A 15,321-nucleotide genomic window follows, 5' to 3' on the forward strand; every position below is an offset into this window, starting at 1 on the left:
GGCATGGTGGTGCTGTGTGCCTGTGGTCCCAGCTGCTTGGGAGACTGACGAGGGAAGATCCCTAAAGGAGGTTGAGGCTGCAGTAAGCCATGATTGTGCCACTGCACTCCAGCCAGGGCAACAGAGCAAGAGACACTGTCTCCAAAAAGAAAAAATATATTTATTTCTTTTTTTGTAACTTTTTTTTTTTTTTGAGACAGAGTCTCACACATTCTGTCACCCAGGCTATAGAGTGCAGTGGTACAAGCAACCTCCACCTCCTGGGTTCAAGCGATTATCCTGCTTCAGCCTCCCAAGTAGCTGGAACTGAAAGCCTGAGCCACTGCGCCCGGCTAAGTTTTGTGTTATTTGTAGAGATGGGGTTTCATCATGTTGGCCAGGCTGGTCTCGAACTCCTGACCTCAGGTAATCCACGAGCCTCAGCCTCCCAAAGAGATGGGATTACAAGCATGAGCCATTGTGCCTGGCCTATTTTTGTAACTTTTGAAAAACTGTTAAGTTTGGCCTGGTGCAGTAGCTCACGCCTGTGATCCCATCACTTTGGGAGGCTGAGGCGGGTGGATCACCTGAGGTCAGGAGTTTGAGACCAGCCTGGCCACCTTGGTGAAACCCTGTCTCTACTAAAAATAAAAAAAATAGCCAAGCATAGTGGCAAGCGCCTGTAATCCCAGCTACTTGGGAGTCTGAGGCACGAGAATCTCTTGAACCTAGGAGGCAGAAGTTGCAGTGAGCCAAGATCGCACCACTGTACCCCAGCCTTGGCAACAGGGCAAAACTCCATCTCCAAAAGAAAACCCCCAAAACTATTAAGTTTAATATTTATACTTAGTATACTGTAAGAGTATAGCTCACTGAATTCTCATAAACTGAACACAGCCATTACAATAGTCTGGGTTCTCTAGAGAAACAGAACCAAGAGGATAGAGAGAGAGTAGAGGGCAAGGAGAGAGAGAGAAAGAGAGAGATTGATTATAATGAATTGGCTCATGTGATTCTGGAGTCTGGCAAGTCCCAAGATTTCAGGGTGAATCAGCAAGTGGAGACCCAAGAGAGCCAATGGTTTAGTCCAAAGACCTGGAACCAAGAAAGCTGGTCGTTTAGTTTCACCAAAGGCCAACAGCCCAGTGACCTAGAAAGAGCAGATGTTTCACTTCAAGTCTGAAGGCAGGGCCAGGCGCAGTGGCTCACACCTGTAATCCCAGCACTTTGGGAGGTCGAAAGAGGTGGATTGCTTGAGGCCAAGAGTTTGAGACCAGCCTTGCCAACATAGCAAAACCCTGCCTCTACTAAAAAAATACAAAAATTAGCTGGGCATGGTGGTGCGTGCTTATAGTCCCAGCCACTTGGGAGATTGAGGCATGAGAATTGCTTGAACCCAGGAGGCAGTGAGCCAATATTGCCCCACTGCACTCCAGCCTGAGCAAGAGTGTGAGACTCTGTCTCAAATAAATAAATAATAAAGTCTGAAGGCAGGAGAAAAGCAAGTGTCTCAGTCTGAAGGCTGTCAGGCAGGAAGAATTCTCTTACTTGAGGGAGAGTAAGCCCTCTTGTTCCGTTCAAGCCTTTAACTGACTGGATGAGGTTCATGTTAAGGAGAATTTACTTTTTTTTTTTTTTTGAGACGGAACCTCACTCTGTTGTCCAGGTTGGAATGCAGTGGCGTGATCTTGGCTCACTGCAACCTCTGCCTCCCAGGCTCAAGCGATTCTCGTACCTCAGGCTCCCAAGTAGCTGGGATTACAGGCATACACCACCATGCCTGGCTAATTTTTTATTTTTAGTAGAGATAGGGTTTTACCATGTTGGCCAGGCTGGTCTTAAACTCCTGATCTCAAGTGATCCGCCCACCTTAGCCTCCCAAAGCGGTGGGATTACAGACGTGAGCCACTGCGCCTGACTGAGAATTTAGATGTTAATCTCATCTCAAAACACTCTCACAGAAACACCCAGAACAATGTTTTACCTAATATCTCGGCACCCAGTCATGTTGATGTATAAAAGTAACCATCACTTCCATATAACCAGTACCACATCAAGAAACAACAGCACAAAGCTGGCTGGATTTTGAATGTTGATTTTAAAGTTGATCCAAATATTGTCCAGTATGTAAAATGTGCGTGCTACCCATTGACTGAATAGTTCTTCTTTTAGGAATGTAGCCTGTGGAAATATTCACAGAGATGGATAAAGAAAAATAAAAAGAGGCTGGGCTCACACCTGTAATCCTAAGGCTTTAGGAGGCCAAGGCAGGCAGATCACCTGAGGTTGGGAGTTTGAAACCAGCCTGACCAACACCGAGAAACCCCATTTCTACTAAAAATACAAAATTAGTGGGCATGGTGGTGCATGCCTGTAATCCCAGCTACTTGGGAAGCTGAGGCAGGAGAATCACTTAAACCCGGAAGGCGGAGGTTGCGATGAGCCGAGATTGTGCCATTGCACTCCAGCCTGGGCAGCAAGAACAAAACTCCATCTCAAAAATAAATAAATAAATAAATACAAAGAAAAAATAAAAGGAGAGAGAGGGGAGGAAATCAAAGCTCAAGAGAGGTTAAGTAACTCTCCCAAGGTCACACAGCTAGTAATTGGCAAAGCTGGGATTTTAACCAAGCAGCTTGGCTCTATCGCAGCACTTTTATTTTATTTATTTTTTATTTATTTATTTATTTTTGAGACAGAGTCTCACTCTGTTGCCCAGGCTGGAGTGCAGTGGCACGATCTCAGCTCACTGCAAGCTCTGCCTCCTGGGTTCACGCCATTCTCCTGCCTCAGCCTCCCGAGTAGCTGGGACTACAGGCGCCCGCCACCACGCCCGGCTAATTTTTTGTATTTTTAATAGAGACAGGGTTTCACCATGTTAGCCAGGCTGGTCTCGATCTCCTGACCTCGTGATCTCCCTGCCTCGGCCTCCCAAAATGCTGGGATTACAGGCGTGAGCCACCACGCCCAGGCCTTTTTTATTTTTTGAAAAGATGGGGTGTCACTCTGTTGCCCAAGCCAGAGTCCAGTGGCACAATCATAGCTCACTGCTGCCTTGACGTCCTGGGCTCAAAGGATCCTCCTGTCTCAGCCAGCCTGGTCTCGAACTCCTGACCTCAGGTAATCCGCTGGCCTTAGCCGCCCAAAGTGCTGGCATTACAGGTGTGAGCCACCATACCCAGCTGCCCAGCAGCACTTTTGTTTTTGTTTTTGTTTTTTTTTTTGAGATGGAGTCTTGCTGTTTCACCCAGGCTGGAGTACAGTGGTGCAATCTCAGCTCACTGCAGTCTCCACCCCTCCTGGGTTCAAGCGATTCTCCTGCCTCAGCCTCCTGAGTAGCTGGGACTATAGGCTCACGCCACCACGCCCAGCTAATTTTTAGTAGAGATGGGGTTTCACCATGTTCCTGACCTCGTGATCTACCCACCTCAGCCTCCCAAAGTGCTAGGATTACAGGCATGAGCCACCATGCCCAGTAGCAGCACTTTTGATCATTATTTCTGTTTATTGGTAGTAGTAAAAAATTAGAAACTACCCAAATGTACATCAAAAGTGAATTTGGGCCAGGCACAGTGGCTCACGCCTGCAATCCCACCACTTTGGGAGGCCGAGGTGGGCAGATCACTAGAGGTCAGGGGTTTGAGACCAGCCTGACCAACATGCTGAAGTCCCATCTCTACTAAAAATATAAAAATTAGCTAGACGTGGTGGCACACGCTTGTAACCTCAGCTACTTGGGAGGCTGAGGTGCAAGAATCACATGAACCCGGGAGGTGGAGGTTGTAGTGAGTCAAGATTGTGCCACTGCATTCCAGCCTGGGCAACAGAGCAAGATTCTGTCCAAAAAATAAAAAAATTTAAAAAGTGAATTGGGTACATAAATCAGTTATTTCTATCTGGTGAAATGGTATAGAGACACTAAAAAAGAAGGAGATCGGCCAGGCATGGTGGCTCATGCCTTTGGGAGGCATGAGCACCCAAAGGTGCTAATTCCAGCAGTTTGGGAGGCTGAGGCAGGAGGATCGTTTGAGCCCAGGAGTTCAACACCAGCCTGAGCAACATAGTGAGACCCTGTCTCAAACGAAAAAAAAGTGATAAAAAGGAAGGAAATCTAGACATACCTAGTGACAGAAAAGTGTTCATGTTTTACAGTTGCAAAATAAGATGTCATTTTGGTAAATGTATGTTGAGAATCTCTTTGGTGTACAGGACCATGGACAGTGTCCACTGTCTTCTCTCTATAGCCTAGAATATATTACAATGAATATCCATTACTGCTCTAATGGGAGAAGAACAATAGAAAGAAAAAATTGGTCCAGTGAGGAGCTTCAGCCCTTGGGAACTGGTTTATGGCTGAGTCTCAGTTCCTTGCCTGGCTCATCACCCAGCGCACGGTGGCGCATATCTCCTGGCTCCTCTTGACTTCCTGCCTCCCTCTTCCTAGGACGCTGTTTGTGACTGTAGCACCCAGTCTCTCACCTCCTGCTTCGCCCGTTCGTCCCGCTCTGCCATCCGCCACTCTCCTTCCAAGTGCAGGCTGCACCCTTCAGAGTCCAGCTGGGGTGGGGAGGAGAGGGCACTGCCCTCCAGCGAGTGACCAAGCAGCCAAATTCCCCGCCTCAACCAGCCAAGCCCCTGGATAGCAGAAGGGAACCAGTGGAGATGAGACGAGGTGAGGCGAGGGGCTGTGTCCTCAGCATTGCCTGGCCCTAGAGGGACAGCAGCGATGCCACTGCCAGAATGCAGCTTTCACATCAAGGTAAAGCCGGGTCTCCTGCTGGCCCCTGGGTGGTTAGCTCCGACTTCCCAGGGGAAGGCAGTGAGTGGGAGAGAGACCAAAACTGGGCTTCCCAAGCATCTACTGAGAGATCCGTCAAGAGCCGATCCCTGGGTCCTAAGAGAGAGCCTTGCCTGGTTCTGCCCATGCCTCCCTCTTGGAAGAGCCCAAGAAGGATACATGTCTGGCCATGCCTTTGGGGAAAAGGAGTCAGAGAGATGTTTCCTGCTGACCATCCACCCCTTCATTCGGGAGACACTGCTGAGAAGAACAGGCTTTGCTCTAGGGCTCCATGTTGGGTTCCTGGTGGAGCACTGCTGGGCATCATCACCATCACCTCCTCTCCACCACCTCCTCCTCCCAGCTCCACTGCTCTAGATTGCTGGGACACTAGGGGGCATGAAAGGGCAGTAGCCAGGGCCAAGTATCTGCTTGGAGTCCCGGAGCCCTGGATCTCCCTGCCCACAGCCTGGATGCAGCAAGAGCTGGGAGGCAAAGTGGAAATGTGCAGGGCTCAGGGTTGGGAAGTGATTGCAATTGCCTTCCTTGCCAAAGTGACTTGGGACCCCAACGTTCCCAGCAGACCCTTTGAGGACAGAAATAGGTAGAGTCAGTCTCAAGACCTGGTGCATAGATAAATGCCTGAATACACTGCCTTGATCTCGATCTCAGAGGCCTCTCCCTAGCACCCTAAGAGGGGGGAGGCACTACATCTCCACTGTGTTTACATCCTGCAGCTGGTGAGGGGCAAAGATATTCCCAGTAAGAGATTCTTGGTTGGCCAGGTCAGGCCCAGGAGAACACCGAGAGGCCAGAGCCCAGGACACAGCAGTAGACTGGGGCCTGGAAACACATATCTTGCCTAGATTGTTTATTTGAATTTTTCATACTATAAATATTTAAGGTGATTTACTTTATTTTAATAATTTAATTTACCCCAAAGTCCTTAAGGTAATTTATTGGAGGTTGAAACATGCATTCTTGCCACTGGGACAACATGGGGCTTCTAACGGCATGGACAGGCACGGGGTCCCCCAGGTGGACAAGGCAGCTTGGCAGCCAGGTTTGGAGACCTGGTCTCCTGGTCAGTTTTGGAGGGCCCCTCAACAGAGCTGGAGCCCTGTACCCCAACACTGCTGGCCATGTGGCCTCAGAACACTACGTATTACTCAATGCCTGGTACTTGGCCAACCCCAGCTGTCAGTCTGTAAATACTCACTGACTAGGTGGAGGGCTGAATGGCCATCATCACCACTCCCCAGACATTCTCCATGGCCTGTCTCATTTCCCTCCCTCCCTCTGACACCTTTCTTCATGAGTCAAATGTGGATTACTAAGGCTCTATCAAGAGCGTGGAGATCCCTCCAAGTTTCCCAAATGAGAACTCGCAGGAAAACAGGACTGAACTTTGATAATGTTGTTTATCGCAGCTTTGCACATAAACCTGAGTGTCTCCCAGCCTGCCTCGGTTCTCACCAGCCTGTCAGCCTTTTCACCAGCCTCTCTCCTTAGCCTTATGGCCTTTCACGGCTCTTCTCCCTGCCCCAGCTCTGCTGCCTGCCCTTTCTCATGTCCTCCGTGAGCTGCCTGAGCTATTGGTTGGATTTCAACGTGGCTCATTGCAGCATGTGGGGGAGTGCCTCCCATGGCCTCCCCTTGGTGCCGGTGAACCCCTTTTGGTTGCACACATGCTCCCCCGACACACATAGACATGCAGCCTTCCTGTAACTGACTGGGGACCCAGAGTGGAAACACCAGGATGGATCGGCTTGTCTGCAGAATTGCCCATCAGGAAGACCAAAAGCCAGTAGCTTTGCTGATTTGCCCCCAGGACTCTGGAGGCGCCCATGCACTCCCACCTCCACCTGCCAGTTCCCAGACCCATCCATTCGGGATCACCTGGACCAGTTACCCCAAGTCCTGCATCTCCCTTCCCTGCAGGCTGAACACCAGGGTCATGCCAGTCCCGCCAGCCACCTCCTCCATGCCCCAGTGACTTGTGTGGGCAGAGCAGGCAGCCAGTGGAGCTGTGGGCCAGTTCCACTCTGGGATGCTGCTGCTCTCACCCATGAGGTCAGGGGTCCTGCCAAGGTTATCTCCAGGTGAGGGGATTCACATCAGGCCACATGTCACCAGAGGCCTTCTGCCACCTCCCAGAGCAACAGAGAGCCAGGGAGGCTGCGTACCCAGCCTCGGGGAGAAATCCCCGTGGGACATGAGCCCCAAGACCTACGGACCACTCAGCCTTACCATCATACTATCCAAGATTGTCCTTGCCATCTTCGTTGTCTCAGCCAGACCTTGGTTTTCCATAAAGCCCCAGTTTCTACTTCCTGCATGCCACTGTGCAAGGCCACTCATCACTGTTCCTGCAGAAGCCTCCGGACGTGGGGCTGGATGGGGTTGAAAATGTTACATGTAAATATTGGTTTGGTTCGGTTTTTAGCATTTTACTTGGTAACTGGTTGTGTTTTCTTTTTGGGGGTGGGGGGATTGGTTTGTAAAAACTCTCTACTCTTTTGGAATGTAATTTCTAAGTTTGTTTCTTTCTTCAAATGCCTTTTAAGTCTTGGTAACATTCCCAAAGCAGAAAACTGCCTGACCCACAGTGGGGATTCCCTGGAGAATTGGGGTCCCAAGAAGGAATGCTGCCCTTCTCGAACCCTTTCTCCCCCTTCCTCCTTCCTCTCTGCCTTTACTGCTAGCCCCTTTCTTCTCCTCCTTTATCCTTCTTTCTCTTTTCCCCATCTCCACTCTCTCTTCAACCAAAGTCCCAAGGAACCCTCGGGTCCCAATCCCCCATAGACCACTTGGCTTGGGTCCATGGGGTTGGCACCAGTTGGTTGCGGGAAATGGGGGACCAGTTGGCATGATTGGCCCTAAACTGGGAAACCTCATGTTTCATATGTCTGACCTCTTTCCAGAGCCAAATCAGCCCCTTTCGGAGTGATGACTTCATTGGAATGCAAATCAAGTCATTTTGGTGCATCAGTGGCTCTTAGACCTGCATGCACGAGACATCAGAATCCAATTCCCTGACCCTGTGCCAGCCCTTTCCCCCAGTTTATTTCCCACCAAAGGCTGACCTTAGGAAGTCTTGCTTTCTATGAACTCAAGATGGATCCCACCTGTAGGCGTCCCCAGGGGCACTATTCTACAAGTTGGCTTCCGATGTGACAAGGCCAAGGGCTCAAAGACCTGACTCTCTTACACCCTGTGCTGACATGATTCCATCACGTCCACCCACATGCACTTTTATGGTTTCATCATCCAGCCTCTTCTCCTCTGGCCCACCCAGTGTCCAGGCTCTTTCTCCCTCTCCCCTCCTCTCTAGAATGTCCCCTGCTTCTAGCCTCATCAGACCCCCCAAGCTCCCACTACTTCTTCCTTAATAGTAATAATAATGGTCATCATCATCCCCTACACATCCCACCTAAAGCACTTTATTATTTAGAAAACGTGTCCCTTGGCTGGGCACGGTGGCTCACTCCTGTAATCCCAGCTCTTTGGGAGACTGAGGCAGGCGGATCACTTGAGGTCAGGAGTTCAAGGCCAGCCTGGCTAACGTGTTGAAACCCTGTCTCTACTAAAAATACAAAAAATGAGCTGAGTGTGGTGGTGCACACCTGTAATCCCAGCTACTCGGGAGGCTGAGGTGGGAGAATCACTTGAGTCCAGGAGACGGAGGTTGCGGGAGCAGAGATCACGCCACTGCACTCCAGCCTGGACGACAGAGTGAGACCCTGTCTCAAAAAAGAAATAGTTTCCCACCCGACATCTCCTTCAGACCTCTCAGGGACAACTTGTGGAGGCAGCCTTGGCAGGACATGGGTTAGTGCACCCATTTTGCAGATGAGGAAACTGAGGCACAGTTCTCATCCCAGAGCACAAGAAGTCACACTGAGTTTAGATGAGAACTTGAGTCCAACTCTGTCCTGTTTGCTGTGCAAATCCACTGCCCTATTGGGGGCTTTTTGTGGGTCCAGAATATGCTGCTGGCCAACCCAGACATAAAACAAGTCCATTGCAGATCACTGAGCCTGTGTATGCCAGAGGGTGATCTGAGGTCCCCATTCAGCAGAATTCTCTGAGGGCATATTCAGAATGCAGATTCGTGGGCCCCACCTTGAATCTGCATGCCTAACAAACTCTCCTGGGGTTGGGGGGGGTGGGCGCAGCCGTCACACCTGTAATCCCAGCACTTTCGGAGGCCGAGGCGGGTGATCACTTGAGCTCAGGGGTTCGAGACCAGCCTGGCCAACATGGTGAAACCCCGTCTCTACTAAAAATACAAAAATTAGCCAAGTGTGGTGGCACATGCCTGTAATCCTAGCTATTCAGGAGACTGAGGCAGGAGAATCACTTGAACCCCGGGGGGAGCAGAGCTTGCAGTGAGCCGAGATTGTGCCATTGCATTCTAGCCTGGGCAACAGAACAAGTCTTGTCTCAAAAAAAAAAAAAAGCCCTCCCAGGGGGATCCTAGGCACTATTGGCCACACCATTGGTGTTCTTGGCCCTGATTATTAGGCTATCTTTCTTTTTTATGTTTTTTTAAATTTAGTTTTTATTTTATTTATTTATTTATTATTTATTATCATTATTACTATTTTTTTTATTTTAGAGACAGGGGGTCTCCCTATGTTGCCCAGGCTGGTTTCAAACTCCTGGGCTCAAGTGATCTGCCCTTGGCCTCCCAAAGTGCTGGGGTTCCAGGCATCAGCCACCGTGCCAGGTCATCTTCCTTTTTCTTTCTTTTTTTTTTTTTTTGAGACAGTCTTGCTCTGTCGCTCAGGCTGTAGCATAGTGGCGCCATCTTGGCTCAGTGCAGCCTTCACCTCCCTGGTTCAAGCAATTCTCCTGCCTCAGCCTCTCAAGTAACTGGTATTACAGGTGCATGCCACCATGCCTGACTAATTTTTGTACTTTTAGTAGAGACAGGGTTTCACCATGTTGGCCAGGCTGGTCTTGAACTCCTGACCTCAGGTGATCCACCCACCTCGGCCTCCCAAAGTACTGGGATTATAGGCATGAGCCACCACCTCCAGCCTCATCTTCCTTTTAACCAATAAACATGATGCCGTATCTTAAAAAGAGCACTAAGCCCTGAGCAGGGACTTAAGGGATCGAGTCCCCAACCAAACTGATTTTATTACTCAGGATTTTCAAAAAGGATTAGAGGCTATTTACAGTATTAGTCAGAGGGGTTCAATAAAATAAAAATAGGAAGTAAAAAAAAAAAAAAAAAGATTATCTAAATCTAACTGGTATAATTCCCATAATCATGCAATTAAATTTTATTCTTAAGTTTCCTGGCAGCCATGGTAAAAAGAGAAACATATCAAGATTTATAATTTTCATCATCCAATTATGGGAAGCAAGCATGTTTGCCCCAGGAGATGAACTTTTCTACTAATTTATAGCATGTATCCTTTCATCAAGGGCCACTGAGCCAGTTGGTGAGTCAACGGGTGAACCTAAGATGCAAGGATGTTTTCCAGGTGACTATTTAAAAAAATAAATAATCCACCGATGTGAATGACCTTGGCAAGATCATGTGGCTAATCTATACCTCAGTTTCCCCATCTATAAAGTGAGGATAACGTCCCATCCCATGTAACTGTAGTGAGGACCAACTGCAACACTGTGCCTGCGAGTCCCCTTGGAAAAGTGTAAGGTTCTACACACATGGAAAGTGATCTGACCACATAGTGTCCCCAGTCCAGCCTTTCAGTGTCCTGGCCCTGGGGTGGGGGACAATACCCTCCTTACCCTGTTCACTAGTATTCATGAATAGCAAGGAGGCCATAACGTAATTTGGTCTAAACCCCTTCCTTTTTTAAAAAATTATGGCAAAATATGCATAACATTAAATTTACCATTTTAAAGATTTCTAAGTGGCTTAAAGTACATTCACAACGTGTAACTGCCACCTCCAGAACTTTTTCATCATCCCAAACTGAAACTCTGTACCCACTAAACAATAACTCCCCATTCCCCCTGTCCCCAGCCCCTGGTAACCTCTATTCTACTTTTTTTTTCCTCTGTGGATTAGCCTATTCTAGGTATCTCTTTTAAGTAGAATCATACAGTATTTGTCCTTTTGTGTCCAGCCCCCTCATTTTTTGAGATGAGGAATCAGGTCCAGAGAAGGCAGTGGCTCACCCAAGGTCACACAGCAAACCACAGGCAGAGCCAAGACCAGAACCCAGGTTTCCTGACTCCCAACAGGTCTTGCATCTCCAGTAGTGAATGAGACACTGCTTTGACTTTCTGTAATCTTGGTTTAGCCCCTTCCTCTCTCTGGGCTCAGTCTGTTTCCTACCACTCACCCATTCTTTCTTTATTATCTCCCTCCAAAGTCTCTTGTCCTCCTGCCTCCTCTTCTCCTTGGCTGGTTCCTGCCAGCAGATGGAGTGGCCCTGGCCCATGCCAGATTTTCCTCTTCTGGGTCCGGGGCTCACTGTAGTATTCAGCCCTCAGTCCTCCCAGGATGTTCTTCCCAGCACTGCTCCCTCCTGCGGATTTTCCTGTAACCTCAGTAACTCCCTTCCCGTCCCCCTGCTTCCTACCAGGGAAGCCTTCCTGTCTCGTCTGTGGTTTCCCAGCTCTGATATTTGCTCTCAAATGTGGTGGTGTCCTGGTTGTGTTTATTTATTTTGTGTTTTCTCACACCAAAAAAAAAAAAAAGCCTCCTCCTCCGATGCATCAGGAGGCACCAGCCCTGCCAGGCCTTCTCATTGGGCTCACCCCTCCCCAGCAACCCCTGAGTCCCATCCTTGAGCCACGCTGTCTTCTCTGTAAGCAGCCTGCCAGCAGCAGCCCTAGCACTTTGCAGTGGGCGTGTGTGTGGTGGTGGGCGGGGGGGCTTGGATCCCTCCTTTTTCCTCCTCTGCCCTGCCCAGTCCCAGATGGCCTTGGTTGTAAAGCAGGTGCTGCCTGACAGGTTCTTCTCTCCCTGTCTCTGGTCATCTATCCATCTCTTTGTCCATTCAGTATCCAAACATCCTCTCCATTCTCCTCTGGACCTCACCACTCTCAGAGCTGCTTGTCCTGGCAGAATCTGCAGTTCACCCCGACTCTACCCCTTACCCCTCCCAACCCAACAGTATTTGCAGTTTGCAAAATCCACAGACCCAAGGTCCTAAGGGGAGTGAGGACATGATGCTGGGCCCATGTCTCCGGCTCAGGGCTTCTCTCCACTGCCAGCCCTGCTGCTCCTTCCTCACTCTCCTTGGAGCCTCCTCTGCTGCTTGTCTATCCCAATGGCCCTGCTCCCCTCCCTTCTTGCCCTTCACCAGCTTTCTGGACACCGTGCCCTGAGAAAGGGACCTTTAGTTTTCTCTAAACATCTTTGAAGGGCTGAAGCAGTCAGGGCCGGCTGCCTTGTCACTCTTTATTTGGAAGCTACTCAAACCATTCCCAAGAAGAGGGGCCTCAGCTGCCAATCTGGAAACCTGGCCCAGGTCTGGGCAGGTGTCTTTACTTCTCCTACCCTCCCAGTCTTGTGATCCTGTGATGAGCACCAGGATGGTCCTCTGGGCCCTAGAGCACCCCTCCTGCTGTAGGGCCCTGCAACCCCATCCTTTCTCTACTGGGCCCTGGTATCCTGGCTCCTCTCAGCTCTGCCACTGATCTCTGTGCCTTAGTTTACTTCTCTGCACGGGGGACTCACCCCAAGACCATTTCCAGCAGCTTCCCAGGTGATGTCATGCCCCAAGGCTAGGCTTTGCCACCTGTGACCCAGCTCCTTAGTGCTGCCCAGGAGGCACCAGGTTGCTGAGAATGAGGTGACTGCGGGCACCATTCTTAGCCAGTGGTTCTTGTATTGCATTCCAGCAGCAGGGATATCACCTGGGGACTTGATAGAAGTGCAAATTATTGGCCCCACCCAAGACTCACTGAATTAGAGCTTATGGAGTGGGGCCCTACAAGCTGGGGTTTTAAGGAGCCCTCCAGATGATTCTGACATGCATAAGAATATGCCAACTGCTGATCTGGGCTAGCCATTAGTATAGCCTGGGGAGGGACTGGGACTGGCTAGGCCAAGAACAGGTGGAAAACACCAGCCTTATCTGGACTATCTGGACTCCTGAGATTGGGAATCACCACCAACAAAAACCAACCCCATAGTCGCTCCTCTCGGAAGAGGAAGAGAAGTTGGAGGGCCTGGAGAAAGCTACATCGTTTCTTTCCCTGCCCCTGCACTTGTCTTGGTTTTACAAAAGGCTGTGTGGATGGTGCCAGCCAGGGAGGGTGTGGGAGTCCTGGGGAGGCAGGAGGCAGAAGACCCTGACTGTTTATCCCTTGGGAACCTCACCATAGGCCAGATAGCCCCTCTTCAAATGGAAAGAAATCTTAACTCCATAAGGAAAGAATCCGAAATCCCCAGTTCCTCCTCTTCGCAACCCCAGGGATACCTTGTAGACAGTGCCAAAAAACAGCTCCAACCGCCAGCAGCTGGGAAGAGAGCCAGAAGCTGCCCTTCCTCCTCATCCTGGCCCCTCCCCAGCCCCCGCCAATACTGTGAACCCCCTTCCCACTCAGCCTGGTTTCCTGGTGAGGGTCCTGCAGTCGTGGGCCCTGGGGGACCCCCAGGGCAAGGCCCATGGGAGGGAAGGGACCAAGGGCATCCTTGGGCCAACTGTCCACCTCTCTTGTCCACTGTTCTCTCCTTTCCACTTCTGTCTTCAAAAGGCTCCTTCCCAGGATGGATCGGGTGCTAGGACAACTGCAGTCCAATCCACCAGCTCTCCCTGCCCCTGTGTCTTATTTCAGACATGAGAATAACTGTACAGTGTAAACTTACAAAGCGTTTTTAATGGTTGTAGATTGGAAATAAAGTATGTCATATGAACAGTTGCCGTGGACTTGGCCTCCTCTCTGATTTTTCTAATGAGGTGGGTAGGGGCCCCAGCGGATTTGAAACCTAACTTTTCCCCACTCCCAGCTGCCTGGAAAGTGGGGAGCCCAGGGAGTGCCATAGCCAGCTGGCTGGCTTGAAGTCACTTGGGAGGGGCCACCAGGTGTTCTGGCTGCTGCCTGCTGATACTTCAGCGTCTCCCACACAGTGTGATGTGAACACTGAGAAACAAATGCAGTCTTCAAAAAGAAGAAAAATAGAATTGAACCACAAAAGACTTTTAACAATTTTATGCAAAAAAAGATACTTTTAGATGTGTGTCAATTGTCTATTGAAATGTAATTAATTATTCCAAAACATTTCTTATACCCCACAGATGCTATGGGTCAGGAATTTGGGAGCTGGGTAGTTCTGATTCAAGGTCTCAGGAGGTTGCAGTCAGTTGTCAGTCAGGCTACAGTCATTTGAATGCCTGATGGACTGATGGACTGGAAGATCCATTTGCAAAGTAGCTACTTCTCATGGCTGGCAAGACAATGCTGGCTGTTTGCAGGAGGCCTGAGTTCCTCACCATGTGGACCTCTGTAGGACTGCTTGCATGCCTTCACAGCATGGCAGCTAGCTTCCCCCACAGCATGTGATCTGTGAGAGAGCAGGGAGGAAGTCATAATGTCTTTTATAGCTAACCCTTGAAAGTCACAGACTAGGCCGGGTGCAGTGGCTCACGCCTGTAATCCCAGCACTTTGGGAGGCCGAGGCGGGCGGATCACATGAGGTTGGGAGTTCGAGACCAGCCTGACATGGAGAAACCCTGTCTCTACTAAAAATACAAAATTAGCTGGCTGTGGTGGGGCATGCCTGTAATCCCAGCTACTTGGGAGGCTGAGGCAGGATAATCTCTTGAACCCGGGAGGTAGAGGTTGCTATGAACCAAGATCGCACCACTGTACTCTAGCCTGGGCAACGAGAGCAAAACTCCGTCTCAAAAAAAAAAGAAAGTCACAGACTATAATGTCTGCAATATCTAATTGGTTATATAGACCATCATTCTTCAGCGTGGGAGGGGACTACGCAATGGCATGAACACCAGGAAACAGGGATCATTGGGGGCCATCTTAGATGCTGGCTATATGATACTTTCATGTATCCCTTTTATGAGGGGCTAATAACAGCCAGGCATGTGCTGGGTATTGAGGATACAATGGATGGGCCTGGAAGATATGAAATCAAATGTCAATGGCAGGGGGAGCCCAGGGTGCTCAGCCAGCCCAGAGGTAACAAGAAAGGCTTCACAGAGGAAAGGACATCTGAATGACACCTAAAATTGAGATGTTGACCAGATGAAGGCCATGGTGGTGTGTTGTAGGCAGGAGACTGAGGGGAAGTGGTTCCAGGGAGAGGGAATAGCATGTGTGAAAGCCTCGTAGAGGCCGGGCGCGGTGGCTCAAGCCTGTAATCCCAGCACTTTGGGAGGCCAAGACGGGTGGAGCACAAGGTCAGGAGATCGAGACCATCCTGGCTAACACGGTGAAACCCCGTCTCTACAAAAAAATACAAAAAACTAGCTGGGCGAGGTGGCGGGTGCCTATAGTCCCAGCTACTCGGGGGCTGAGGCAGGAGAATGGCGTGAACCTGGGAGGCGGAGCTTTCAGTGAGCTGAGATCTGGCCACTGCACTCCAGCCTGTGTGATAGAGCAAGACTCCG

General features: G+C 49.9%; 1 protein-coding gene across 2 annotated transcripts in view; it reads left to right on the plus strand.

Moving 5' to 3' along the window:
- SOGA1 (suppressor of glucose, autophagy associated 1) overlaps positions 1 to 13,613 on the plus strand; it is a 95,536-nt gene extending 81,923 nt beyond the window's left edge. Inside the window, exon 15 of one of the 2 annotated variants that reach the window (XM_011929093.1) lies at positions 4,424 to 7,284. In XM_011929093.1, coding sequence (XP_011784483.1) covers positions 4,424 to 4,576 — 153 coding nt within the window. In that variant the 3' untranslated portion in view covers positions 4,577 to 7,284. Of the gene's footprint in view, positions 1 to 4,423; positions 7,285 to 13,225 lie in introns of those variants that run through there. The other variant, XM_011929094.1, reaches the window with a different exon arrangement.
- The last annotated feature ends 1,708 nt before the right edge of the window (positions 13,614 to 15,321 follow it).

The sequence above is a fragment of the Colobus angolensis genome, unplaced genomic scaffold (genome assembly GCF_000951035.1).
Source record: "Colobus angolensis palliatus isolate OR3802 unplaced genomic scaffold, Cang.pa_1.0 Scaffold8, whole genome shotgun sequence".
Classification (NCBI taxonomy): Eukaryota; Metazoa; Chordata; class Mammalia; order Primates; family Cercopithecidae; genus Colobus; species Colobus angolensis.